The sequence below is a fragment of the Cladophialophora immunda genome, assembly GCF_000835495.1.
Source record: "Cladophialophora immunda strain CBS 83496 unplaced genomic scaffold supercont1.8, whole genome shotgun sequence".
In the NCBI taxonomy this organism is placed as follows: Eukaryota; Fungi; Ascomycota; class Eurotiomycetes; order Chaetothyriales; family Herpotrichiellaceae; genus Cladophialophora; species Cladophialophora immunda.
Genome location: NW_015622548.1, coordinates 814,406 through 839,552, shown reverse-complemented (window position 1 = coordinate 839,552; position 25,147 = coordinate 814,406). Strand labels below are relative to the sequence as shown.

The 25,147-nt window shown below is 52.8% G+C and overlaps 5 protein-coding genes across 5 annotated transcripts in view; 1 reads left to right on the top strand and 4 right to left on the bottom strand.

Annotated features, from left to right (window-relative positions):
• Nucleotides 1-884: 884 nt before the first annotated feature.
• Nucleotides 885-7,885, bottom strand: PV07_12338 (uncharacterized protein). The gene is made up of 4 exons (XM_016399858.1): nucleotides 7,537-7,885; nucleotides 6,494-7,475; nucleotides 5,820-6,442; nucleotides 885-5,769 (listed from the first exon to the last, which is right to left on the bottom strand). Exons 2-4 carry the CDS (start codon nucleotides 6,903-6,905, stop codon nucleotides 1,507-1,509), a joined length of 5,298 nt encoding a protein of 1,765 aa, XP_016242670.1. The 5' UTR covers nucleotides 6,906-7,475; nucleotides 7,537-7,885; the 3' UTR covers nucleotides 885-1,506.
• Nucleotides 7,886-11,575: 3,690 nt separating this feature from the next.
• PV07_12337 (uncharacterized protein) lies at nucleotides 11,576-13,385 on the bottom strand (the record flags this gene model as incomplete). The annotated part of the gene is made up of 4 exons (XM_016399857.1): nucleotides 11,576-11,750; nucleotides 11,838-12,956; nucleotides 13,007-13,123; nucleotides 13,177-13,385. The coding sequence occupies 4 exons, from the start codon at nucleotides 13,383-13,385 to the stop codon at nucleotides 11,576-11,578; spliced, it is 1,620 nt and encodes a 539-aa protein (XP_016242669.1).
• Nucleotides 13,386-16,960: 3,575 nt separating this feature from the next.
• PV07_12336 (uncharacterized protein) lies at nucleotides 16,961-19,197 on the top strand (the record flags this gene model as incomplete). The annotated part of the gene is made up of 5 exons (XM_016399856.1): nucleotides 16,961-17,191; nucleotides 17,253-17,442; nucleotides 17,526-18,037; nucleotides 18,517-18,939; nucleotides 18,988-19,197. 5 exons carry the CDS (start codon nucleotides 16,961-16,963, stop codon nucleotides 19,195-19,197), a joined length of 1,566 nt encoding a protein of 521 aa, XP_016242668.1.
• Nucleotides 19,198-23,873: 4,676 nt separating this feature from the next.
• On the bottom strand, nucleotides 23,874-24,200 carry PV07_12335 (uncharacterized protein; the record flags this gene model as incomplete). The annotated part of the gene is made up of 1 exon (XM_016399855.1): nucleotides 23,874-24,200. The coding sequence occupies one exon, from the start codon at nucleotides 24,198-24,200 to the stop codon at nucleotides 23,874-23,876; it is 327 nt and encodes a 108-aa protein (XP_016242667.1).
• A 406-nt stretch (nucleotides 24,201-24,606) lies between these two features.
• PV07_12334 (uncharacterized protein) overlaps nucleotides 24,607-25,147 on the bottom strand; it is a gene marked incomplete at both ends in the record, with an annotated part of 3,668 nt that continues 3,127 nt past the window's right edge. The window contains one exon of the mRNA XM_016399854.1: nucleotides 24,607-25,125. Coding sequence (XP_016242666.1) covers nucleotides 24,607-25,125 — 519 coding nt within the window. The remainder of the gene's footprint in view (nucleotides 25,126-25,147) is intronic.

Genomic DNA, 25,147 nt, shown 5'->3' with positions numbered 1-25,147 from the left:
TGGCAAAAGTCGACCACAACGTTGTATCGGCCCCCGAAATGCTAAGAGAAAAAGCAAAGCTGAACGACGCACGACATGGCCCGCAAGCATGGCCATTTTTGATCACGATTCTGGTCTTGGGCGCCGCTGCTGCCTTCTTTGTCAACTCAATGCTTCGCGTCAGAGTCGTTGGATTGTGATTACCGAGTACTTTCCCTTTTTTGCCTCATCTATCTCTCTTCCTTGTTTCCTGTTCTGGCTTCCTCGCCCCCTTTCTCACGGATTGATCCTCTGCTGCGGACCATACCGCTAAGCTGCATCCTTGGCTACTACGAGTACTATCACTGCTTGCCTGATGACAGTTCAATGGTCTCGGATGTTTCCCCATTCCCCCATACCATATCTATCTTGTCATAGTAGTAGCCACTGTGTGCTACCGTCATGACCAGCATACCAGCAGGTTCCTGGAGTCTGAACGGGCCCCGATGACGATGATTATCACCACCCATATCCAAGTCCAGACTCATCATGACACATTGTGGGCTTGGTTGGACCCCAGCCTTTCAAGACATGGAGGATGCAGGTGGAAACGCCCCCGCGTCATCTTCTGGACGTGGACGTTAGACGTGGACATGGAAATGTGGATGTCGACATACATGACTGTTCACCTTTCCTTGTATCTCCGTAGTGCGCACAGAAAGACCGTGTTCTCTCTCTGCGCCATTCTTTTCTTGTTTGTACAAGGGAGGGACTGTGAGGGAATCTGTCTGTCTGTCTATAGGCTCTCAATCAGGTGCGCGTGCGGACGCCAACTCTCTCTCACATCTCAAATCTCGGAACGGAAATTCTATTGAACAGCCCCAGACCCGGTCGCCTGGCCCTAAACTAGGTACCTACATACCTGACCAAGCCAAACTGCCCGAGGATCTGGAAGCGAAGTGAGAGAAGGAGGGAAGTGCACAAAAAGGAAGTTAAAGGGAGGAATAAAAGACGGTGAGGAGGCTGCGAAGAACCACCACAGGGTTGTTTTGTCCTCCCAAAAGAAACTCCCTTCCAACTCCGACGTGTCAAGTAAATGCACCTCGTATCCTGTCGCGCCCTGCCTGCCATACCCTTTCCCAGCACAAAATCTTACCAACCCTACCCCTGGAAATTGCTGGCTTGCATGCTTGCTCGCTGACTTGGTCATCCACATGTTCGGGCTCGGGCTCGGGCTCGCATGCTTTGGCAACCCAAGCAAGTCCTCGCAAGCACGAGGGGATTTTGATCTCTTTTTTCCTCTTTTCTCTTTTCTCCCTTTTTTTTCCTTCTCTGGTTTCTTTCTTCTTTTTTGTCTAGGCATTTGGAGACCTTCGTCTTTTTTTTTCTATGCGTGGTCTAAAGAGGAATCAGGCACAAGGGATCCCATTTCCTTCTTCGGCGGCTTTCATCTCCGACCGTGTCCAATTCGTTGCGTTCCATCCGGCAAGTCTCATGCACGAAAAGGAATAGGACCCTTCACCCTTGCATTGGCCTCGGCGAGAGAGATTACTCGCCAGTCACGCCCAGGGCTTTCTGAATCCGGCTGGGCAGCTCTTTGACCATGGGCTCGCGCATCATTGTGAAGTGGTTGACGTTGGGGACCGGGTCCAGGCCGACAATGTTGTCGGAGCCGCCGAACAGCTGCTCCCAGCCAATGGGGCCAAAGTCCTTGCGGTTGAACAACAGCCAGTTCATGTGCGGCGGATCATCCGGAGTGAGCTCGGGCCGCGGGTCGTTGTCGTTCTTGCACACACCGTCCTGTGCGTAGACGGTGTACACGGTCGGAATCTTCTCCTTCGCCGGGTCCATGAGGCGTGGACGGTAGCTGCTCAGTGCTTTGATAGTCGCCGTGAAATGCGGGATGAGCCAGCCCGGTGCTTCGCCCTCCTGGCCCAGGAGACCGATCGAGTCGAAAAAGTGGTGAAGCCGTGGTGGCAGGGCCTGTGGTGGCAAAGGACACGGGACGTCGAGGAAGATGAGCTTCTCAACGGTCTCGCCGACAGCAGAGAGCTGCAGGCAGGCTTCGTAGGCGCAGATGCCTCCCGCTGACCAGCCACCCAGGATGTAGGGACCCTTTGGTTGGCGACGACGGATTTCTTCCAGGTACAGCGCTGTGACTCCTGGAATACCATCCTCAAAGGCCTCCGGTTCCTTCATGTACGGGCAGTTCAGAGCAATCAACGCCACATCCTTGGGCGAGATTGGAGGGATGGTGGCATAGCTGATGGCAGAGCCCGAGCCGTCAGGGAACATGAACACCGTCTTTGTGGCGGTTTTGGGATTTCCCTGCAGTAGGACTGATGATGCTTTGAACGCCTTGTTGGTGCCAGCGGCCGGAGAAGGTTGCTGCCCCTTCGAAGGCCGAGCCGGTCTTTGACCATCGTTGGTTTCCATCTCCGCAACGACCTGTTCCGTGGACATTTCCTCGGACTTGGCGGGAAATTTGGGCTTCGCGGCTTCTCCGCCTCCGCCCAGCGCCTTTTCGATGTCACCAAAAGTGCTGTGGTCACTGAAGAACGAAGGTGGCAGGTCGATACCCTTGTCTTCGCGCAGAGAGCCCAGGATCTGAAGGGACATCAAAGAATCGATGCCAACGGCTTCAAGGTCCATGTCGGAAGTCACTTCGCTCGGGTCCATGCCAGTCTCCTCGGCGACGGCAGCACGCATGGCTTCAAGTTTGCCATCGTCCTTTCCAATTGGCTCCTCGTCAATCTGGGAGGCGGAAGTCATGGAATCTGTATCCGCCTGAGCAGGAGTTGAATTTCCAGACAGTTCAGTCGATTCGACCGAGGCTGTCGATGGGGATGGTGGTGCACCCCCAGCATCTTTGGTCTCAAATTGAGACAAGAAGTCCTTGACCTGTTTGAATGTTTCGGAATCGGCCAGCAAGGTCGACGGGATTTCAATGTCTAGTCCTTCGCGGAACTTGCCCGAGATGGTCAGACTCATCAACGAGTCGACACCAAGTGCACTGAGATCGGTGTCATCGGTCAGGTCTGCGACAGAGACACCAATTTCTTCGGCCATGATATCCAATGCCCGGCTCATAACACTCGGTCCGGCAGGAGCCGCCTTTGGCTTGGGAGTGGATTTAGGGGCGACCTTCTTTGACTCAGCAACGGCCTTAGCTGGAGCAGGGGCAGCCGCCTTTGCACCACCGGGCGATGGCAGGACTCGATCGAGGATCACTTTGGGCAAGAATTGGAAGGTCAAGCCGCCGATCTGGCCGACAATGTTGCCTTCGCCGTCGAAGACGTACACATCTCCGGAGTAGTCCTTGGAGTTGGGATCTGTAGGTTGCATCCTGACGTAGGAACGATAAGGCTTCGACGGCGATGGCTTCTCGAAGAAGCGTAGAGAATCCCACCCGTGATTGACGTAGACTGTCTGGGAAGAGTCGAGTTCGTCGTTTGCATTCATGATGAAGCCTGCAAGATGGCAAAGGCAGTCGATGTGATACGGCGCAATGTAAAAGTTGCCAGCACTGCCGGTCTGCAGTTCGACTTTAGCGGTACCTTCGCACAAGGGACTGTCAAGAATGACTTCTGCCATGCCTTTATAGGCGTTCTGGTAGTCAACAAGGACAGAGAACAGCTTGTAGGCCATCTTTCGCTGAAGTCGGCTGAGCACACCATTTTGACCCATGTGCAAAAGCCGGTCGACTTGGCTCTGCACAAGGTACTTCTGTCGAGCCAAATCCGTAGACCATCTCTCGGCGTCGCCATACTGAACCTCACAATGGGCGTGCTCCATAAGCTTCTGCCCCTTGGGGCCAACGCTGTAAAAGGTGAGGTAGCAGATACCCTGGGTAAGATCTGCCTTGCAGTCGACGCGGAGAAGCTGCTCGCCACCCTTGAAGATGAGGGGCTTTGCAACGACCATGTTGGCACAATTCAACGCGAACTTCTCAATCTCGGGTTGTAGCTTGCGGTGGACATAGTCACCAATGGTGAACGCCATGTCTGCGTAGACTGCGCTGGAAGTCAAGGCGGAACCATTCACAAGGTGGCCCTTGATAGTCTCCTCTAGTTCTGGCTTGGAAATATCGGTTTCGGTGGTCAAAGTACCACTTTGACCCTGGAATTTCTCTTCCACGATACGCTGCACAGTGCTTGTGCTCAGCTTCCTGGCCTGCTCGCCCTCAAAGGTCGGCGCCAGATTAGGCTTGGTGAGCGTCCAATTGTTCTCGTACTCAATCCAGTAGTTGGTGGCGTCCCAAGCATATGCTGGCAACTTCAGGGCCTGCTGACAGCGGGGAAAGCTTTCATGGTAGCTATTCCAGTTGATGGTGAGACCAGCGTAATGAAGATCACAGAGAGTCGCTGTTAGAGTCTTGTAAACATCCTCGTCCCGTTTCAATGACGGAAGTGCCACAGTAGTCGAGCACAGGATCGATTTGACCATACCACTGCAGATTGGGTGGCTGCCGATTTCCAGGAACTGGGTCTTGTCCTTGATAATGCCCTTGTCCTTTGCAACTTGAATGCCACCCAAGAAGTTCACCGGCTCACGGCAGTGACGTCTCAGGTACTCTGCGTTGATGATTCCTTTCTCCGTGATCACAGTGCTCAATAGTGGAGCAATGAACGGTATCTTAGGGACATTGTAGGTAACTCCTGCGGCAGCTGCTTCGAAGTCATCCAAGGCAGGTTCTACCTGGGCGGAGTGGAATGCGAAAGGCACTGCCAACTTGGTGCATTTCATGCCTTTGGAGGACAACTGCTCTTTCAGCTTGTCAATGTTGGAAGACTCTCCACTGATCACCGTTGCCTTTGGACCATTGATGCAGGCGATCTCAAGTTTCCTCCCGTCAACAACCCCCTCAAGTTCCTGGACCGAGGCAGCCACAGACAACATTGCGTGCGTATTCATCGTACAGTGCTGTTCAAGACGCTTAGCCCTTGTGCCGGTCAGGAAGACAGCATCATTGATCGACAGGACACCAGCTGCCTGCAATGCCGCATATTCTCCAAGGCTGTGACCAATGACTGCGGCAGGCTTGATACCCCAAGATTGCCACAAGCGAACAAGCGCCATTTGAACACAAACCGCTCCAGTTTGCACCACCACTGGGCTGAGCTTTTCGATTGCAGTGCTGCCATCGACCAAGGGCAAGATAGCTGGCAGTCCTTGATTCCGAGCAAGGAGATCGAAGCGCCGAATATCAGCTTTGAATTGGTTGTTCGTTTCGTAGAGCTGTTTGCCCATGGCAGTGTAGTGAGATCCTTGCCCAGTGAAGGCAAATACCATCTGGACACCCGAAGGAACAGGAGCTGGCTCAGATTCCAAAGATTCTCGCAGTCCAGACTGAATGACAGCCAAATCGGAGCCGGCAACAATCGTTCTGTAGGAGTAGTGTACTCTTCTGGCTGTCGTGGTGTAGGACAAACGTGGGAGATCGACAGGTTTGTCGGAGATATACCCGATGAGGTTCTTTGTATTGTCCACCAAGGCTTTCTTAGTCTTACCAGTAACCGCAACGACAGCAGTTGAGCGAGGATCTTTGCCCTCCAGGGTAGGCAGAGTTCCATCTTCCATGAGAAGGGAGGTATTCCCTCCTGCGGCACTGAAGTTGTTCAAGAACATTCTACGTTTGCCACCTTGCGGTCGCTTCCAGGGAGTCTCGCGACCGAGCGAGATGTGTACATTGCGAGCTCTAAGATCAGGGAAATTGTGGTTGATACTACCTTTGATACCGCAGTGAGGTGGAATAAGATCGTTCTCGAGCATGAGGAGGATTTTGACGAGGGCAGTGATACCCGAGGCAGCCTGAGTAGATCAGCATCACTTCTATGAGAAAGATTTGGATTGATGAATACCTCGCCGTGTCCGACATTCGCTTTTACAGACCCTAGATAGAGTGGGCGGTCTGGAGGACGCTGTCGAGTCGATGGAGCGAATGAATTCAGAACCGATTCCATCTCGATGGCATCACCTGCTTGAGTACCAGTACCGTGCATTTCCACATAAGAAATATCGTGAGGATCGAGGTTAGACTCTGTAAGAACCTTCTTGAAGAGATACTCCTGAGCACCCGCATGAGGGTGAGTGATTGAGACGGCATCGGCAGAGTGGTTGGTTCCTGTTCCAAGGATGACAGCCAGTATTGGGTCGTTATCTGCTTCAGCATCTTCCAGACGTTTGAGGATGACCGTGCCGGCACCATCTCCACGACAGTAACCGTCCGCTGCATCATCGAATGTTTTGCAGTTGCCCGTCTTGGACAAGAACTGGCCACGCGACAGCCCGGAGAAGATATCTGGGTTAGTCAAGACATTTAGACCACCGGCAAGAGCTGTGTCGCAGTCTCCAAGCCACAGAGAGTTGCAAGCAATGTTGATTGCGGCGAGACTGGAAGAGCAGGCTGTGTCGACGCTGAAGCTGGGCCCTGAAAAGCCAAAATGATAGTTGATTCGTCCGGGCGCAAAAGCTCTCACACCTCCTGTAAGAAATGAGAAATGGCAATATGAATCAAAAGAGGAACAGAACCCACCAGGAATGAAATATGTTTGGACGTTTTGTCCATCTTGAATCTCTCGCCAATCATCAGAAGTTTGGCCATAAAATGTACCGACTCTATCAACCATAGTTGAAGGCGTCCTGTTGGGAACATATCCCGACATTTCAAGCGCCTCGTAAGCAGTCAGCAGAGCAAGTCGATGCATGGGGTCCGTCTGAGACGCTTCCTTAGGACTCATGTTGAAGAAGCGGGCGTCAAACAAGCCAGGGTGCTCGATGAAACAGCCATATGGTGTGTGACTTGTATTTCTGCGTTTGCCGCTCGGGTCGTAGTGTGCTTGCGCATCAAATCGATCGGGAGGCACTTCGCGGTGAACGTCAAGGCCTTTCTTCAAAAGATCCCAGAATAAGCTCGGACTCATGGCATCTGGAAATCTACCCGACATGCCAACGATAGCAATTTCGGGTTTACCGAGACCTCCAATTGGCTTGGGCTCCTTAGGCTGGTCGGCGACCTCTGTCTTGCGGTTATCAACCACAGTCTTGAATGAGGCTTTGTGATTCAAAGCATTGACCAGGCTAGCTGAGGCATTCTTCGCACCCACAGGTACGACGCGGCATTGTTCGGGTTCAGCCGAGGAGACACTGGCCACACAGTTGGTACACAGCCTGTCCCAATGTAGGGGTTTGAGAAGAATGTCCTCAAGGACATCCTCAACCAGTTGGCGGAAATTGGACGCCTCGTAGGCATACTCTTTGCCATTGTTGATGATGGGAATTCGGGCTTTCGATTCACCTGTGCTCGCACCCTCGATGGACGCAGCCAAGGAGGTCACCGTCTCGTTACTATAGAAATGAGGTGCATGGTAGGGCCCGAAAATAGGAAGCCGAATTGGCCGGCAGGATTTGAAGATGTCGGCTTCAATTAGACTTTCCAAGTCTCCTGGAGGAGCGCTGATGGTGACTGAGTTGGTGCTAGTCGCAGACACATAAGGTCGACTGGTGGGGGGAATTTTCTGCAGCAGTAGCCTTGATTCAGAAACTGAGGCGCAACAAAATGAGAGGAAAGGGGCGTACAGTTTTCTTGTAGTATTCATCCAAGACTAAATAGGCCGATTCCTTGCCTACTCCGGGGAAAATGGCTGCCCAGCTGCTTGGCAGCGACGACTGTTCAATCTCATCACACACTTGGGTGACCTGAGTGCCCACACGGAATGCGAGCTTGAGGGCCTCGAGGCCAACGGAGACAAGCTCGCGGTAGGTACGGGCGCAGCTGACGGCGGCGGCAGAGAGCAGTCCGGTACAGGATGCCACGAGTCTGGTATCCTCGGGCTTGGGATAGATCTCGGATCCATCGCCGTAATGTCTGGGGAGGAGATTAGTGAGTATTCCATAAACATCTCTAAGCAAAGATCCTATCGAGAACGGAGGCTAGTGCGAGGTACACGTGAAGCTGAAGCTGAAGCTGTATGCGCCTCATTGCAGCCGCAGGCTTCATCCCCCGCTTAAGGCTTGGCATGCACGTGCATCTCCTCCAGGGGGAAAAGAACGACGACACTCGACAACTTCCCACTCACCTCAACAGAGTCCCAATCTGATGAACACACACCAATGCACTTTCGATCGCAGGATGTCGCACGCCGGCCTCCCTGTACCGCCACAGCAAGGTCTCAATGCTTGTGAAGCCAGGCAAGCCCCGCATCACATAAGGGAGGTGGGCGACTTCATCTCGTAACATAAAATATGCCTTCTCAAGAAAAGTGCTCAGAAGAGGGTTGTCGGTAGCTGTGACTAACTGGCGCAGGTCTTCAAATCTTTCTTCTGATTGGTCTCCGAATAGGAGGACTTTGATGTCCCGTCCCATGGTCGTTGGAATGTCTGCCCAAGAGAAAGGCAGACACATTTGTGGGGGACAGTGAATCTAGATTTGAACACTGAATACATCCAGGTGTGAAAGTTGCGAGCGCCCCCAGCGTGTTTTTCTACTGTTGGAGCCTCGCGAAACACGCCCTCGAACCCAGCTGATTCTACGAACTATCGGCCACCGACAACGCTGGAGGCTTAAGGGTACAGTGGGAACGAGCACATGAAAGAGCAGGCAATCTGCGATGACGTTTGAAGCGCTTGTTCTTTGCGCAGACATGAACCCAATCAGCAAACTCCGTGGGAGATTCAAGGAATGCTCAGAGTGCAGGTCTTATCCACAATATGTCGCACATGGCACAAGCAGCGCTGCCAGGCGAACACACCAAGGCAGTCCGAAAGAGGCTCAAAAGGGCCGGTGCATTTACTGACCGGTGAACCTAGCATATGACGACACTGAACGCCGCCACCAGAGTTGCAGACACGTTGGTGCATGGATTTCACCCTGTTGTGGATCATTGGCATTTTGAGCAGCTCAAAATATCCACCGAATTTCGCTCGCCGGTCAGTTCTCAGCAGTGTAACCGCTCACGCATAGTCCATTGATTCACATAGGTGAACGAACACAGTTCGAGTGATTGGCAATAGAAATCTGGCGATCTCTATTGCCATCCTCGATCTCGACAGGCCCTTGGTAGATCGAGCTTCGACGCTGCATTTTCTTTTGCACGCATTGAGCTCGAGATTGAGGCAAATCGACGCATCCCATGGTCCAGACCGTCCATGTTTCTTCCATGAGGAGACGGCAATGGCGGCTCTATCGTTTCCTTGAACTCACACCCTACACCGAGATTGGGTGTGTTTTGGGTGGGAGAGGTGAGTCGTATGTGATAAGAGAAGATCCTTTACCAGTCCAATATTTTGAATTGTTTATCTAATGGTTTTGCGTGTGATTTTGGTACAACTAATGCCTTCTTAAACAACTCCAACCCCGCAAAACTGACAGAAGAGAATGAATCAAGCTCTGGATGATATCCCTCCAAATCACACTTTCACCGCCGGTGTTGCCGGAGCGCCCAGCTGCGAAAAGCTTTCGTTTCTAAGGATTGCGGGTCGGTAAGAGGCTTCAAGAGTCGACTCATTGAGAGCTTCGCGCTGTGACGGAGATCTTTTGTCTTCCTCAAATTCTGGACCTTTCAAGTCCTTCAACTTTTCCTTAGCTTGACCAACCTGTCCCTCGAGGTTGTCGTACCAGATCCAGTTGAATCTGTGGTCGAGATTGTGCTTGATTTTTTCCAGGTCCGCTCCTGTCTCCTCACCCCTCTTCATGCAGATTTCACCGTTTTCTCTGCTAGTATCGACAATCTTCAGAGTCCGTGGTCGGCGGATGGCGTCGAATGCAGCGAATGCGGTCTCAATGTCACCGGCCGTTTTGATATTATCATCCGCCAAAAGCCGAGCCAGAACCAAAGCATCTTCAAACGCTTGTCCAGCCCCTGCGCCTTGGTGAGGAGTGGCCGCGTGCGCAGCATCACCAATGATGCAAAATCGACCACGGTAGAAAGTAGTAGCATCTGGGTGATGCCACAGTGACCATTTCTGTGGATCCTCCAATAAAGACACCACTTTTTGCATCTGTGGTCCGGTTCCCTTGAACTCTTCCTCGACCATTTTCTTGTTTGCCGGAATCACCCAGTTTGGATCATCCCAAGTTGGCTGGTCGCGCGCTGCCACAACATTGAGCATGGTCCCCTTTTCGACAGGGTACGTGGTTGTGAGGGCGCCCTCCGAAATATTAACATTGCTGTTCCTTGCGAAGTCTTCGCCCAAAACCTCTGCAGCCTTGTCCATGGGAACAAGGCTGCGATAGCCGAATTCTCCTGAATACTTCGGCTTAGCATCGGGATTATCGGCTCCCAAGAGGATTTGGCGAGTCCTGGATTTGATTCCGTCCGCGCCGACCACAGCATCGGCGTCGAACATTGTTCCATCTTCAAAGCTCAAAGTAACTCCGCCGGATGGATTTTCCTCGATGGTTGTCAGTCTCTTATCCATGTGCCATGTGCCCTCAGGCATCAAAGACACCATATCCTAGGGCTTGTCAGAAGTTTGTCTTTATTGTTTCCGAGGAATTCATCCAGACCTTGACTAGTAACGTACGGTGCACGGCCTGCTGTCCAGAACCTTTGCAGTACAGTGTTGTGAGCGGATGGTTGTCTTCCGCGTTCCCGTCTCGGTACGTCATGTATACGTCCTTCTTCTCCGACATTTCGTTGCACCGCTTGAGGAAACATTCATAAGAGTCAGGATCGACTGCTTTCAATGCTTCCAAAGAGTTGAGGGCAAAGCTCAGACCCGCTCCAATGTCAGCGAACGCGGGCGCAGCTTCAAAGACTTGACAGCTAATGCCACGGCGGAGGAGCCCCCGCGCCAGACTGAGTCCAGCAAGCCCCCCGCCAATGATTGCGATGGAGAAGGGCTTCTTGGGCCAGAAGTTGGTCATAGTGAAAGTTCAAAAGATCAAAATAACCGCGTTTGTGAATTTTTGAAGCAAGCCTGCCAGAGCGATTCTTTCACTTTGAGAGTTTCAAGGTGATATACCCAAGTCTCATGTCCGAACGGAAGCTGATGTCATTGGAGTTAGCTATGATCATATCTTCGATCAGAACGGATTCGTTGCTCCTTGGCTCCAGTGTCGGCATGGGGCAGCCTCCAGTCCGAAAAACTACACGGTGACCGAAGCGTTGTGGCACCTCAACCATTGTCATTGGTTCTAACTTCAGTGTGCCCGCTTGTCGAGGTTGTGTTGATGAGGATTCATTTTGCTTACATCAGAGAGTCTCGTCCCTGGAGCGGCTGCCATGTTACAGGGACCTGGTCTCGTCCTCAATCGGACAGATTCCTCGTAAGTATACGACTGGTCCCCGAAGGCTCATCTCGACCTTTGTACCTGGTCGGTGATACCGTTGTTACCAATACGATGCGGATTGGACAAACAGCAAATTTTTTGACCCGGAACATTGAAACTTTGCGAGCTTTCTTGCTTCGTCGGATTGAGAATCTTTTAGACCAAAGTGTCACATGAAGACCATTCCTTGCTGCGGATTTTGGGTTACATAACCACGATCTGGATTCTAAGTTCCTCTGTACTCTCCGTCATTTTCTCTAATTACTCAGATCTTCAAAGCGAAACTATCTTACAGTACCACGTCACTATCACATGCAGCAGAATTTTACTGTGCCTTTCCCAAGCTCAGCAAGTGATGCCCTTTGGTGCCTTAGTAGGGACCGAGAATGGGTTTCGGAAGAAGTTGTTGGGGTCATATTTCTGTTTAATGCTGATCAATCGGCAGGTATTATTGCCGTAGAATGCAGTCAGAGGGTTGATACTGATGTCAGCATCGACATAACCCGCATAGCTCGCATTTCTGCATGAGGAATCATGGAGGTCAGTAAATTCTCGTTGACAAATTCGCCGCCGTTGTATTGACATCGAAGGGAACACAAAAACATACCCTACTTTGGGACGGAAGAACTTCTCAAAGTTCAACAGCCATGCACGATTCTGGTTGTACTCGGTGACGTTCTTTGGCGAATTCATCTCGATTCGCATCAAAGCCTGTGCCTCCTTCAACCATGGGAAGGCTGAAGTTGTGGTCGGGTTGGCGATACCGAAGCTGGTCCATTCGCCCCAGAAGCCGGCGTCGGGGCCTAACTTTGCAGAACTATCAATGACTTCCCTCAAAGTGTCATTTGCGATGGGTTTGCTCCTCTGGGTGAAATACGTCTTACTGATGACACCGAAGCGGGGCCATGGCTCGGCAACCGGTTGAGATGGTATGGCTGGCGCGTTGTCGAGCCGGAAGACCGGCTGGATTGGAGTCAGGTTGATTGCCTCGGTGTTGTACACCTTGAGGAAAGCCTGGTAGGCCGACGCATCATCGGTGCACCTTGTTGAAGGGTCTTGCCAGTACATGCGCGAATTCGCCGTGCTGCAGTTGCCATCGATGGAAACAATACCGTCTGGGACCTCCAAAAGACCTGACTTGTTCAGGGCTCCACGGAGCTGTTCAGGAGTACCACCTAGATACCAGCCAATCAGGTGCGTACGGTTGTTATAGACGTTGAGCTGGGTTGTGAGTTCTTTTGGCGCAGTCGGTGCCCAGTCAAGCCATTTCCTGGCCACCTCATAACGGGTGTCCGAATTGTTATAGAAGCCAACGACCATGGCGGATCGTGGCAAGGTGAGGATCTTCACTGTCGCCTCGACGATGAAGGCGTACTGGCCACCGCCTCGTGCAGCGAACCACAGATCTGGATATGAGGTTGGAGACACGGTGACAAGCTCGCCGCTGGCCAAAAGTGCCTTGAAGGAAAGCACCTGGTCGACGGCAATCCCAAGAGCTCGGTGCTGGAGACTGTAACCTCCAACACCAAGGTATCCTCCCAGTGCCACGGTGGGACAGATTCCCCCCAGAAACGTCTTGTTCACCACGCTCAACTCCGTGTATATTTGGCCAAGGTTTGTGCCAGCCCCAATTGTCGCATTGCTGAGGTCACTGGAGACTTTGACGTAGCTGAGGGAGGATACATCGATGACCAGAGAGCCATTGAGCGCGGACCAGCCTTCGAAGCTGCATCGATTTGTCAGAAGGGATCACTAGCGGAATTATGAAATGCTTACTGGTGCCGTCCTGACCGAGGCACAGCCTGATAACCAGTGCTGTTGGCACATCCCATCAACGCGCCCACTTCAGTGAAACTCTCGGCGAAAGTGATCATGGCGGGAGTCTCTGGCTTGCTTCACCGATTCTGAGTCAGTGACCTCCGAGCAATCGGCTTCAGAATACGAACATGATAGCACCAATATATGCATCGTCCCAGGTCGCATTTGCAGGCGATTGCACACGCTTCGCGACATTGCCTCCTGCCGCGAGAGCACCGCTAACACACTGCTGCAAGGCTTTGAAATTTGAGCTTGGGGCTGCTACAGCAGCCCTGGCGAACAGCACTGCGGTGAAGAGAGACTTCCAGGACATTTCTCCGCGGGTCACAAACAACATCTTGACACCACGAGGAGAAAGCGAACAGCACGACAGCGAAAATACCTGACTCAACGATCTTGAGACAGTCTCTTGAACAAACAGATTGTAAAGTCGCGCCGGAACAATTCTGTGTTTACGCGTCGTCTGATACCTTTTAAAGCAGCTTGGAGCTTGGAGCTCAGCGAGCTCGTGGTGGTTGATCGTCATTAGCAGTACCTGAATGCGGTTGGTGTCTCTGCATTGTTGTGTGGAGACGTCGGTGACCGAGTGCCTTTGGTCTCAGGTTCCACACCATCGCCAACGTCATTTGACATGTCGATACCATACCGCGGCCCGTGTGTTGAAGGTCGAGAAGATCGAGATTTCATTGCGGAAAATACGTTATGGTATGGAGAACTCAGGCATTGATCACCTCTTGTTGGAGGCCGATGAAAAATGAAGCGGCAATTTACACCCTTCAGGCTTAGAGAACGTCACCAATGACAGACGAGTGTCTCGTTGATCAATCTTTTAATCTCCAGTGCTTCTGAAGATTTACCATAGTCTTGGAGCTGTATCTCTAGCTCAGGTGGATTGATCGCACAGGAGCGCTCAATTGCTTGCACATGGCAAACTGTGGGGAGAGGAGTCGTCCATGAAGATAATATACGGATTGAGCCTGCGCAGTCTTCTCGCAAGGGGACAAGGCTGAGGTCCGCAAGGGGCTGAGCGCCAAGGCTCCAGCCTTACGTTCCCCGCGAGCGATCTATTCGTACACACACTAGCTAAGGTATGGAACAACGACTTTGTGGAATTACTCCTTCCCGGCAGTGCCCCTGAAGACGTGCTCAAAGTCGAACTCGTTCCAGATGACCTTGGTCTTGATCCCCGCCCACTTCCACTGCCCATTGACCTTTTTGTAGAAGGTGGTCACCGTGCCGTGGCCGTGGCCCTTGACGGCGACGTCCTTGCGCCGCACGTCCTCGAACCGCTGGTGCGCGGCGCGCGACTGGTGGTGCGAGACAATCTCCGCGTCCGACACCTTCTCCCACTTGGTGGCGCCAATGAGGTGCTGCGACGCGACGAGCTCGTCGCCGAGGAACAGCGGGTCGCTCATCATCTCGATGTACTTTTCGGCCGGGAGGTCGGCGAACTTGGCGTTGTTGACTTTGTCGTAGTCGATCTGGGGGTGGGGTGTCGGTGTCAGTCTAACTCAGCACAGGGAAATGAAGAGAATTGTCCTACCGTGAGAGTCGGGGCGATGATGTCCATCAGCCCGTACCAGTTCTACTTCAGGTGTCAGGCAAGTCATTTCATTGGTCAGATGTAAAGTCCAGGGCGCGGGATTGAGTCTTGCCTTGTTGTCGTAGCAGTCTGCCCACTCGTAGAGCACGCCGTTGCAGTCGAGCCACTCTGGTGAATCTCATCAGCACCATGAACCAAGGAAAGCATATCGAGGGACTTCAGGATATGGGCCAACTTGCCATCAAAAGTGATCCTCTCCTTGCCCATAGGGCTCATGGAACTGATTGAACCCATTGATGGTATACGGTGGATCAAGAGTTCGGGTTCGAGAAGAAAGCTGAGAGAACCTAGAAAATGGAAATGCGCACTGCGAATCCAAAAAGGCCCATGTTTATTAGATCTGTTGTGTGACAATGCCATCGCGATCGCCATCCTTAACTGTCTCACGGCCAACCCTGCTTCGGTCACCGTCCTCGGTGGGTATCTACAGGGGCTTGTCACGAAATGTGGAGCCACCCGGCTACATGGCATATGCACGTTGATTCAAGATCTCGATGTTCATGACGCTAGACACATGTCTGCCATGCATGAGATCTCAGGATCGCCGTTACGTGTGCGTTCGTCGCGGCCCACAGGCAGCGTGATCACGGCATCATCACGGATGGAAACACCCAATCTCACGGTAACTAAGCTAGTGCTGTGACAGACTAAAGATTGAGGGAAGGATGAGATGATTGGAAGAAACGTGTTTAGCAGCTGCTAAGTGCGACTGGTGGTCTAGATCTATGCATGATATCGACACTCTGTGGTCAGACCGTGTGAAAACATCCCACACTTCAGACCTACGCCAAGGCACCCCCTGAGATTGTGATTGTCTGCCCTGATAGCAGTGTAAGCCTCCCGATAGAACGACATGAAGGAAAACCAAAATCTCGACTACTCACCATTGATCCAGCCTCCATCCTCGCTGGCCAGAAAAGCCACCACGCGGGCAATATCCCGCGGCTTCCCTGTCCGCTCGAGCGGGTTCCGCGCCGCGACCCAGCGCGAGATGTCCGCGGCCGTCCACGACGGATCGGCTCCAGGGATGTACTTCCAGCCCGCCTCGGCAGCCATGTCGGTGTCGACGCCGCCGGGGGCGATGACGTTCACCGTGATCTTCTTGTGCCCGAACTCCTTGGTCAGGCACCGGCCAAAGGCCTCCACCGCGACCTTGCTCCCGGAGTAGAGGGCGTGCTCCTTCATGCCGACGTGCGCGGAGATCGAGGACATCATCATCAGGCGCCCGCCCTCGCTGAGGAACCGGTAGGCGTTCTGGGCGACGAAGAACTGGCCGCGCGTGTTGAGCGCGAAGACCTGGTCGAAGGCCTCTGGGGTGACCTGGTCGATGTTGCCAAAGTGCTCCGTCCCGGAGTTGGAGACGACAATGTCGATGTGGCCGAAGTGCGATTGGGCGCGCTCGAACAGTTGCGCGATCTGTTCTGGTCTGGAGATGTCGGCTTGGACGGCAATGGCTTCGGATCCGTGGGCCACGATCTCCGCGACGACCTCGTTGGCGGGCTTGGAGCTTCGCGAGTAGTTGACCACGACATTTGCTCCGCGCGTTCCCAGCTCGATGGCGATGCCGCGGCCGATACCGCGTCCAGAGCCAGTCACTATAGCCACCTTGCCGTCGAGATGAGACGTGGGGACGGGTTCGCGAACCGTGAAAGTCATGGTGTCTGGACAGCGCAGACGGAACAACACGTACCAAATTCGCGCCTCAAATTATACAGCCAGGACAGATGAAGTGTGGCCACCGCGCAGAAAAGGAGACTTCACAGCCCTCCTCCTATACATCTTGCCGCTACGTCGACCTGTTCTTCGTTTACTCTTAACACTCTGCGAAACAGCTGCTTTGATCATCCAAGATCCAGGAACAACGTGTGGGGCCGTCGTGGTCGTTGACCGAAGATACGGCACGATTGGGGCTTGGCTTGCTCCACACTTATCAGGCCGATGCCAGTTGATCGTCCCCTCGCCCATACCAAAGGGTTCTTACAAGTTGGTTGATTGCCAATCGCTCGCGTCATGCTTTGCCGAACGCCGACGATGCTCACAAATACATCATCAGCTTCCGTCAATCCTCGATCTTCACGCACAGGATCGCAGAAAACCTGATGCCAGCAGACTCCGGACGAGACAAGAGGGATGCTGGGACAAGGATGATGGGTACACACCATGTCACAATTGCCACGGCGATATTTAAAGACAGAGAGTACGTCGACTAGGGCGGCCATATCCCAAAATTCCCCCAAGTACGAGCGATCCACTAGAGTGAGTCCTTTTCAGAACTTCTGTCTTCTAGTTTTTGTTCGTTCTACACATCCATGGGTATCATCGACAGCATTCGGTCAAAGATGCCCGGCGCACACACCAACGGACACGCCAAGAAGGTGCTGGTGGTCTTTGGCGCCACGGGCAAGCAGGGCGGCTCCGTGATCAAGTCCGTTCTGGGCGATCCCACGGCCGCGTCCATGTTTTCCATCCGCGCCATCACCAGAGACCCTTCCAAGCCCGCCGCGCAGGAGCTGGTCAAGATGGGCTGCGAGTGCGTGTCGGTAAGTCGGGTGGTTGATCAGAGAGACAAATCTCTCGGGGACTGACATGGTCTCCTCCCAGGCGGACCTCGACGACAAAGAGTCCCTCCTCCACGCCCTCCAGGGCGCATACGCCGTCTACGCCGTGACCAACTTCTGGGAGAAGAAGAGCGCGGCGGCGGAGATCCAGCAGGGCAAGAACATCGCCGACGCGGCCAAGGCGTGCGGCGTCCAGCACCTGATCTGGAGCAGCCTGATGAATGTCACCGAGCGTACGTTACGTCCATTCCCTCTCCCTCCAGTACCCGCATCCAAAGCCACAGGAATACCTAACCGTGATCCTCGGGAACCACAGTCTCCGGGGGCAAACTGTCCAAAGTCGCGCACTTCGACTCCAAGGCCGCGGTGGAGCAGTACATCCGCGAGCAGGGCCTCCCGGCGACCTTCTTCATGCCGGGCTTCTACATGTCCAACATCCCGGGCCAGAGCCTGAACAACGCGCAGGGCGGCGTGTGGAACCTGGCGCTGCCGATCCCCCCGGATGCGCCCATGCCGCTGTTCGACGCCGACGCCGACACAGGCAAGTTCGTCAAGGGCATCCTGCTCCACCGCGACCGCGTCCTGGGCGCCCGCGTCTACGGCGCCACGGGCTACTACACCCCGCAACAGATCCTCGCCGACTTCCAGGCCGTCAAGGCCCGCGACGGGCCCGGCGGCGCGGCGCGCCAAGTCCCCGAGGAGGCGTTCAAGAAGGTCCTCGCGGCCAAGGGCCTGCCGGCGCCCATCCAGGACGAGATGCTCGAGAATATGCTCCTGATGCCGCAGTTCGGGTACTACGGCGGTGCCGACCTCGGGGAGAGCCAGGCGGTAAGTTCCCTGTCCAGATCTCTGTTTTTTTGCGTTTTGTTTGGTATATCATGATCGGTCAACTCAACCGACCTTCGAATCCCAATCCATCGCGAGTTAGCCCAGGCAAGATCCCCCCAGATGGCTGACTTGACGGTGTGACTTTCGGCAGATCGTGGACGAGCCGCTCACCACCTGGAAAGACTACGTCGCCCGGTCCCCCGTGTGGGCGGAGGTGCATTGAGTCGGACTATCGAGGGAGACACGGCCATCTATCGCCAACGGCCGGGCACATTGGCGCCATGAGGCATGCATGGCATTGGAGTGGCAAAGGCGCTATGCCAACGGTAGTCGCCTATGTATGGTGTCGGGTCGATGTACTTTGTAGCCACTAGCTGGGCATTTTATGGACCTGGTGGTGTGGACCACTGGGAACGACCTGTACTCCGAGTGGGGTAAATTAGTTGGCTAGTTGTTATATTGTACCATTACAAGTCTAGTGCATCTACATTTTACTGTGTATGGAGTCCATCCGCGAATTTTACTCCGTGTCTATCGGTCTAAGCACGGAAACCAAGGCTGCGTCAAAGCGATCGATCGAAGAGTGCTCATGGCTGAAATTTCCGTGGCAGACCATTCCGGAAGACCTCTCAAGAAGAGGGTACAAGGACCAAGTTTGCGTCGACTTCTCGCCTGTGGTGGTAGCGGCCATGTCTAAACGGCATCTGGATGTCGGGGGCATCACCTGGAAGCGCGCCGACGTCCGCCAGATGGATCAGATCCCGTCCGAGGAGTCGGTGGATGTTGCGTTTGATAAGGGGACATTAGACCCGATGATTCACGGTAGCCCCTGGGACCCGCCCACAGAGGTTCTTGATAATACCTGTCGATACATCCGAGAGGTCCATTTCGAGCGTCTCTGTGTACGAGGTGTTTGCTGTGTGCGAAAGTAACATCGCTTGCCCGTCCAGGTCTTTCGCGTGCTCAAACCTCATGCGACCTTTATTTATGTAACATACCGGCAACCTCACTTTATCAAACCTCTCCTCAACTGTGAAGGAGTTCAATGGGACATCAAGGTGGACGTATTGGGTGGTTCGGAGAGGTCTCTGGATTATCACGGCTTTGTCCCGAAGAAGGCCACGACCTCAGAGGCAGGCTCTGCCGAGGCCAAGACGTAGTGTCTATCCAATGCCTAATTTCCAATGCTCCCCTGAAAGTTGCTCCGTGCGACTGTTCGTTAATGGTCCCAAGATGGGCTGGGGCCTCGGTGTTCACTTCGGAAGCCGCCTCAAGGTGCTTTCGTTACTCGTACATGGGGGAAGTCGCCAGTGTCCTCCTCTTGGCGCCTCGTAACTCCTGGTTCTTCATCTCAAACGGTGTCGGGTATTTAGGTTATGAAAGCACGGTGGTCGTTGTACAGGCGTATCATTCGCATTGCATGCCCTCGATCTCAAGTTGGGAAGCCATTTATTGCTAGTCCAGCCTCGGGTCTAGACCAGAGATCGATGTGCTTGTCGTGTATGACTGCCCTGGCTCGACGCAGGACCCCGTTAGGTCACTCAGATTGTGGAGCACGCCGAATCTCATTCGCCCTGGCTTGTTGGCATCGGGCCGGCGACAGTGCGTGGGGAAATTCATGACCTTGGATCCGTATCAGACGTCGCGGGGAGTTTCATGCGCGTTCGTCGGCGACATGAACGCGCCTTGTATGAGCCATCCAGAGAGAATGCATTGACACAGCTTACACAGTCAAACAAAAAAGTTGGATTGGTATTAGGGGCGATGCCAGGTCATGCGGGGAAGCCCTGGCTACGGCCGATCATTGATGCCCTGAGATGAGGGTAGCCAAGCATCTTTCCTCTTTCCTGTTTCCTCCCTGAAAGTGATGAGCTAAACTCCTTGTTAGGCTGGAGTGACAGGACGGGGAGGATTGGGGGGTTGATATCGACATTGTGTGAAGGGGTTACAGCTGTGCAACCGTAGCCGAGGCCCAAAGGGGGACCCTCTGAGCCCGGACCTAGTAATGGATAAAGTACAGCCTCTTATCTGTACTTTTGTCGGTCTCTCCGTAGCCCAGGCAGTCGGGAGCGAGCACTCAGTATCCAGCCGGGAGCAAGTAGTCCATAATCAGGTCCTTCCATAGGGAAGCGCGGTCTGGCCAGCCGTGGTAGTATAAAACAGTCGGTAGGCCATGCGAGGACGGAGACAGGTAGTATGTATGTATATGCCAAGTCTCTTGTCGTGGTGAAGGTCTTCTTCGTGAGAGAATCCATGGTTGCGGACATCCGGAGAAGATCAGTTGTAGCTGATGGAGGTAGAGAGGTAGCTGGGGTTCATCTAGACCCCTCGTGCGCCTTCCATACGAGTAGTGCTCGTCGATGTATCAAGAGCTCCTGTCAGGCCATCCAAGTCACTTCCTGGCTAAGGGTCTTTCCTTTTGTCTGCTGTGTTGAATGAGAATAAATCCGGAGAGCGGCGACTTGGGCGGAGTGGCTTATGGTTGGTTATTGCTCAATGTGGATGTGGCCACTGTCGGAGAGTAGCAGCGCATCCTCGAGTTTGGCCATCTCCGGACTCTGACATCAACTTTCTACCACTCAGCATGGATCTATGCGAGCTCGATCTCAACCGTCTCATGTTTCAGTCGATCCCAAACGCACTGGTTTACACGGCCAGCGGCTCTTCTGTAAGCAACGTCGTCCTTTCTCTCGATCCACATAACGTTATAAAACCGATTGAGCTTCGTACGGACCTTGTTGTTTCGATAGAGCTCCCAGCTGTGGAATTGGTGCTCTCAGACCCCTACTCCGCTGCTCTACGGTACTAGATATAGTTCGCCCTTGGAAATGGCAGTGATTTCGCCTCGTTCAGTGGGCGGGCTCTTGTCAATTCGGGTCCAGATTACTCCTACGATTTCGCGCTGTTCAGAGAGCAGGTAGCGCCACCCGAAAACACTATCGAAGGGCTCTTCGATGGATCTCCTCTTGTCTAAAGCTTTATTGCCTAGATAGAGATAGGAGCGTTCGAGGTTTCCAAAGATCCGAGTGCTCTAGATCCCATGTTGAGGTGCCATATTTAGTACTGCGGTATTTCGTCTGGGGAGAATAGGGATAGGGAAGCGAAAGAGTTTGCACTCGCGAATATCGTCATGCTAAAACTCCCCTAATCCATTCTTTCGCCATTTCGGTGGCAAGTAGTCCGCCAATGCTCCTTCTCGATATGTCGAATAGAAGTTGGATATCGGTTGCTTGGAGCCGGATCAAGTGTCGAGCTTGCACTAGTTGACTATCGGGGTGCTTGCGTAGATATTTTGCACGTAATGCGACAGAAATAAGCATTCCTCAGCTGCGGACTATGGTTCAAAATTGATATCGCCCAACCATCTGCACCACGACCAAGTAGGTAGCTTCTCAACCGGTAGACCGTAGAGAAAGCCCCCAGGAAATGAGCTTTGTAGTGAAATGAGCACGCCTGAGAAAGCCGATATCGAATCACATGGGTAAGAGAGTGTTCGTCTGCTGTAGTTCTCGACAAGTCGTCGGTATAAATGCATATCCGGCCATCCAGGAGAAATAAATGTGTCAAAACGACCGCTCTAACTTTGTTCTTCAGTGACAAGTTCCCCCACGAAGTCCTCCTGGCACAGCGATGTCCTGCATTTTCACAAAAATTTGCCATTGACGAATATTACCAGTCGTCGAGAAAACATCTGCTCTTAGAAAGTCCAGCCCCGACTGGCCCAAGAACCAACCGAAGGTACGGATTTGTATCGAACACCGTAACGGACCCTATAATACTCGGTCTGGAGATAAATATTCCGTTTACGGGCCGGTATCATGCTGCCAGTTGGAGACTCCAGTCCCGGAAGTCCGCGTCCTGCGTCGCCTTCTAGCGAGACAATGATGAAGCATGCTTGGGCACAAATTGCACTGCACCCATTGCCGTTATCTGCTCATGCTTGTGGCGACAGTCGTCTTGAATGATGCAATATCGATCTATCCACAGGTATCGTTTGCCAACCTGCCTAGTAAAGGTGATTGTAGATTATATGAGCGGTAGGACTTTATAAAACTCTAGATCGTCCTTACTACTAGGGAGGAGAAATTTCTCAATATTGTCAGTGTTACAATGGAATCCGTTCACGTAGGAGCCCTAGACGTAACTGAGAGCGACATAATCAGCGTCTGCTATAGACTTAACAAGACATCGTTCCTCGAGGTTAAGCAAGTAGATTTATAGAGCGCATTACAAAGTGGTGCCATCTCTCTTATAACATTGTGTTCTGTGTGTCTGGAGGCATCTTTCCAAACACTGTCGGGCAAAGTTGACATTGGCGGTGGTGGGTCGAATCAATCGTATAAAGCTCGACGCTTCATCTGTGCTCGATTGCTCATAACGTTGAGATCCACCTATTCTGACAGCGGTAAGAAAGAGCTCCTTGCCCTGGAATGGTAGAGAGTTAATGTAGAACTTGAACAAAACCGATGTCGATCCTAGGCTGGAGCCTTCGTCGATTTCTACCACCATTTTCGTTCCAATCTGTTCCAATATGTGAACCAGGAACCTAGGCTGTCTGAATCTTCACCCACTCGTATTACTGAGTTGTTGAGATGCAGTTGGTCCAGCTTCAATGTGATATAAGCGTTCTCGCTAATGGATTGGTCCTCCAAGGCCAGAATCTCACATAATTTGCTGCACATGCGACACCCTATCCGTTGGAGACATTCGGGGCACTTCGCATTCCGTATTTCTTTCACGGTTCCTATCAAAGCGACTTCAGCCTTTTCAGAGAGAACCGGTACAAGTATAGCTTTCTTTGCGATCTTCGCAGCGCTATTTCCACTTTTCCTCATCCCAGGGAGCCAGAACCGTGAGGAGCGGGTATCTCGATACTTGGCGATGAGTATTCTCAATCTTGGTACAACGATTGCATAAACCGTGATGGTTCGTGCGACACCTACTTTTCTGGCCAATTTTCGAGAATTTGTCGGTAGTTTCGGGATTAGACTCAAGCGGAGGCTTAGTGATCCTGGTTCGTTGAAGCAAGGGTAACACAGTAGATATATTAGTCTGTGTCGCTGCGAAGCTTCATTTGTAGTGTTTTGACAATAATCTTATCGGGAGATGAGTATGCTTTCAACACAATCTGGAGCCACACAATTGTAGGCCTTTATTTATCTGGGAGATGAAAAGTTGCACAGTAAATGAGATGCTACAAGCAGGCAGCCTCAACTTTGAGGGTTTAGGCGCGAGCCTTTCCAAAGGTCCTTCGCACGCGCAGCGGGAGCAACCGCAGATCTTTGGCTGCACCAAGTTTGGGCGCGTAGCTGAATATGGCTTCGTATTTAATGTGCAAAAGTGCCCGACCGCGCCTCGATTCATTGATACCTTTGCCAACACAGCCTGATGGCGCTCCAGGTACGAAGGGGCACTTTTGTTAGACACTCTCTGCCATTTCTTCAATCTGGAGGCCAATGATGATCTCGCGGGCTTCGTCAATACGATCCTTGTCAACTAGCCTTCAATGTGTTAACTTCGAGCACGGCCACGGAGGCTACCCAGGTTCACTCACCACCTTATGGATTCAGGACAGAACCTGATGCCTAGGCAAACGATGCCGAGAAAAACCATCTGCAGCCAGAGAGATAGCCGCCAAGAGATAACACCATCCATTGTCTGTCAGGTGGAGGTTCGAGGTATAGGTGGTCACGGTTGCGAGGATTGATCGCCTGGTGAAAAGTCAGCAGGTAAAAGTCAGCAGGTAAAGGTCCACCAGGAATCGAAATACTTGCCAGATAGGACAACGTGTTGTACATTTCAGCTATCGTTCCTCGGGATTGGGGAGAAGCAATCTTCATGAGGTATAGAGGAGCCGAACTGGAGGCAATAGGCCCGAAGAAGCGAGTACAAAGTGACCTGCAATGAAGCCGCCTAACGTCGGAGAGGTAGCCATCACAATCGCGCCAACCCAAGTACCAACACAGCCGACAAAAATGGCAGCTCGTCTTCCCTTCCAGCCCGAGAACCAGATGAAGGGAGCTGCTGCCATCCGGCCGACACAGATGATTGCAAAGACGATGCCGGTGCCGCTATTGCCTTCCGGAGGAAGATGGCGGTAGTCAATGTAACTCTTCATTTCGTTGATCGAGGCCATCAAGCTTCCGTCATACTCTGGCGACATGGTGAGCGTCTTGTCATTTCTTGAATGATACCGACAGCTTCCTTCCATTCATGGTTGAGCAAAAGTAGATTGACAGGCAAATGCAGTAACTATAGTTTGATGGAGCCCCTGCTCCACGGACTCACATTGTCCTTATTGGACGAAACACAGTTCGGGGCATATAATATATATATGCTCCCTTTACGCACGCTCAACATCTCTCTGCCGACTTCACCAGGGTCCCTGCTTCACACCTTCTCCACAAGCATTAGGGATTGCAGAAAAGGAACGTTGCAATGAATGGAGGAGCAGTTGTTGCAGCAGGTCTGTCCCGTGTTTTCTGTCTGTGATGTGCTATACGTCTCGCCCTCGCACAAAGGAAGTGTCAGGAAGAGGTCTAGGATTCTGTTGTAGACTCACCGAATTCTCAATCCATGTGGGCGATCCCCAAGAAGCTGTCGACCTTTTCCTGGTGAGAACGGAGCAGCTTGACCACTGTCTCGTGCCCGTTCCTAGCTGCCCGCGACAGCGGCGTGAGACCCTCATCATCCGTACACTCATGATCAGCACCCGTCTCGAGAAGTAGTCTCACTACCCCCTCCTGCTCTCGACTCGCCGCCCACGATAGAGGTGTCCGACCCCTATTATCCTTAGACTCCAGATCAGCGCCCGTCTCGAGAAGTAGTCTTACTACCTCCTCGTGCCCTTTCTCCGCCGCCCACGATAGAGGTGTCTGACCGCCATTTTCCTTAGACTCTCGCTTAGCGCCCGTCTCGAGAAGTAGTCTTACTACCTCCTCGTGCCCTTGCCTCGCCGCTAACAATAGTGGTGTCCAACCCCCATTATTCTTAGACTCTCGCTCAGCGCCCGTCTCAAGAAGTAGTCTTACTACCTCCTTGTGCCCTTGCCTCGCCGCCAACGATAGTGGTGTCTGACCCCCATTATCCTTAGACTCTTTATCAGCGCCC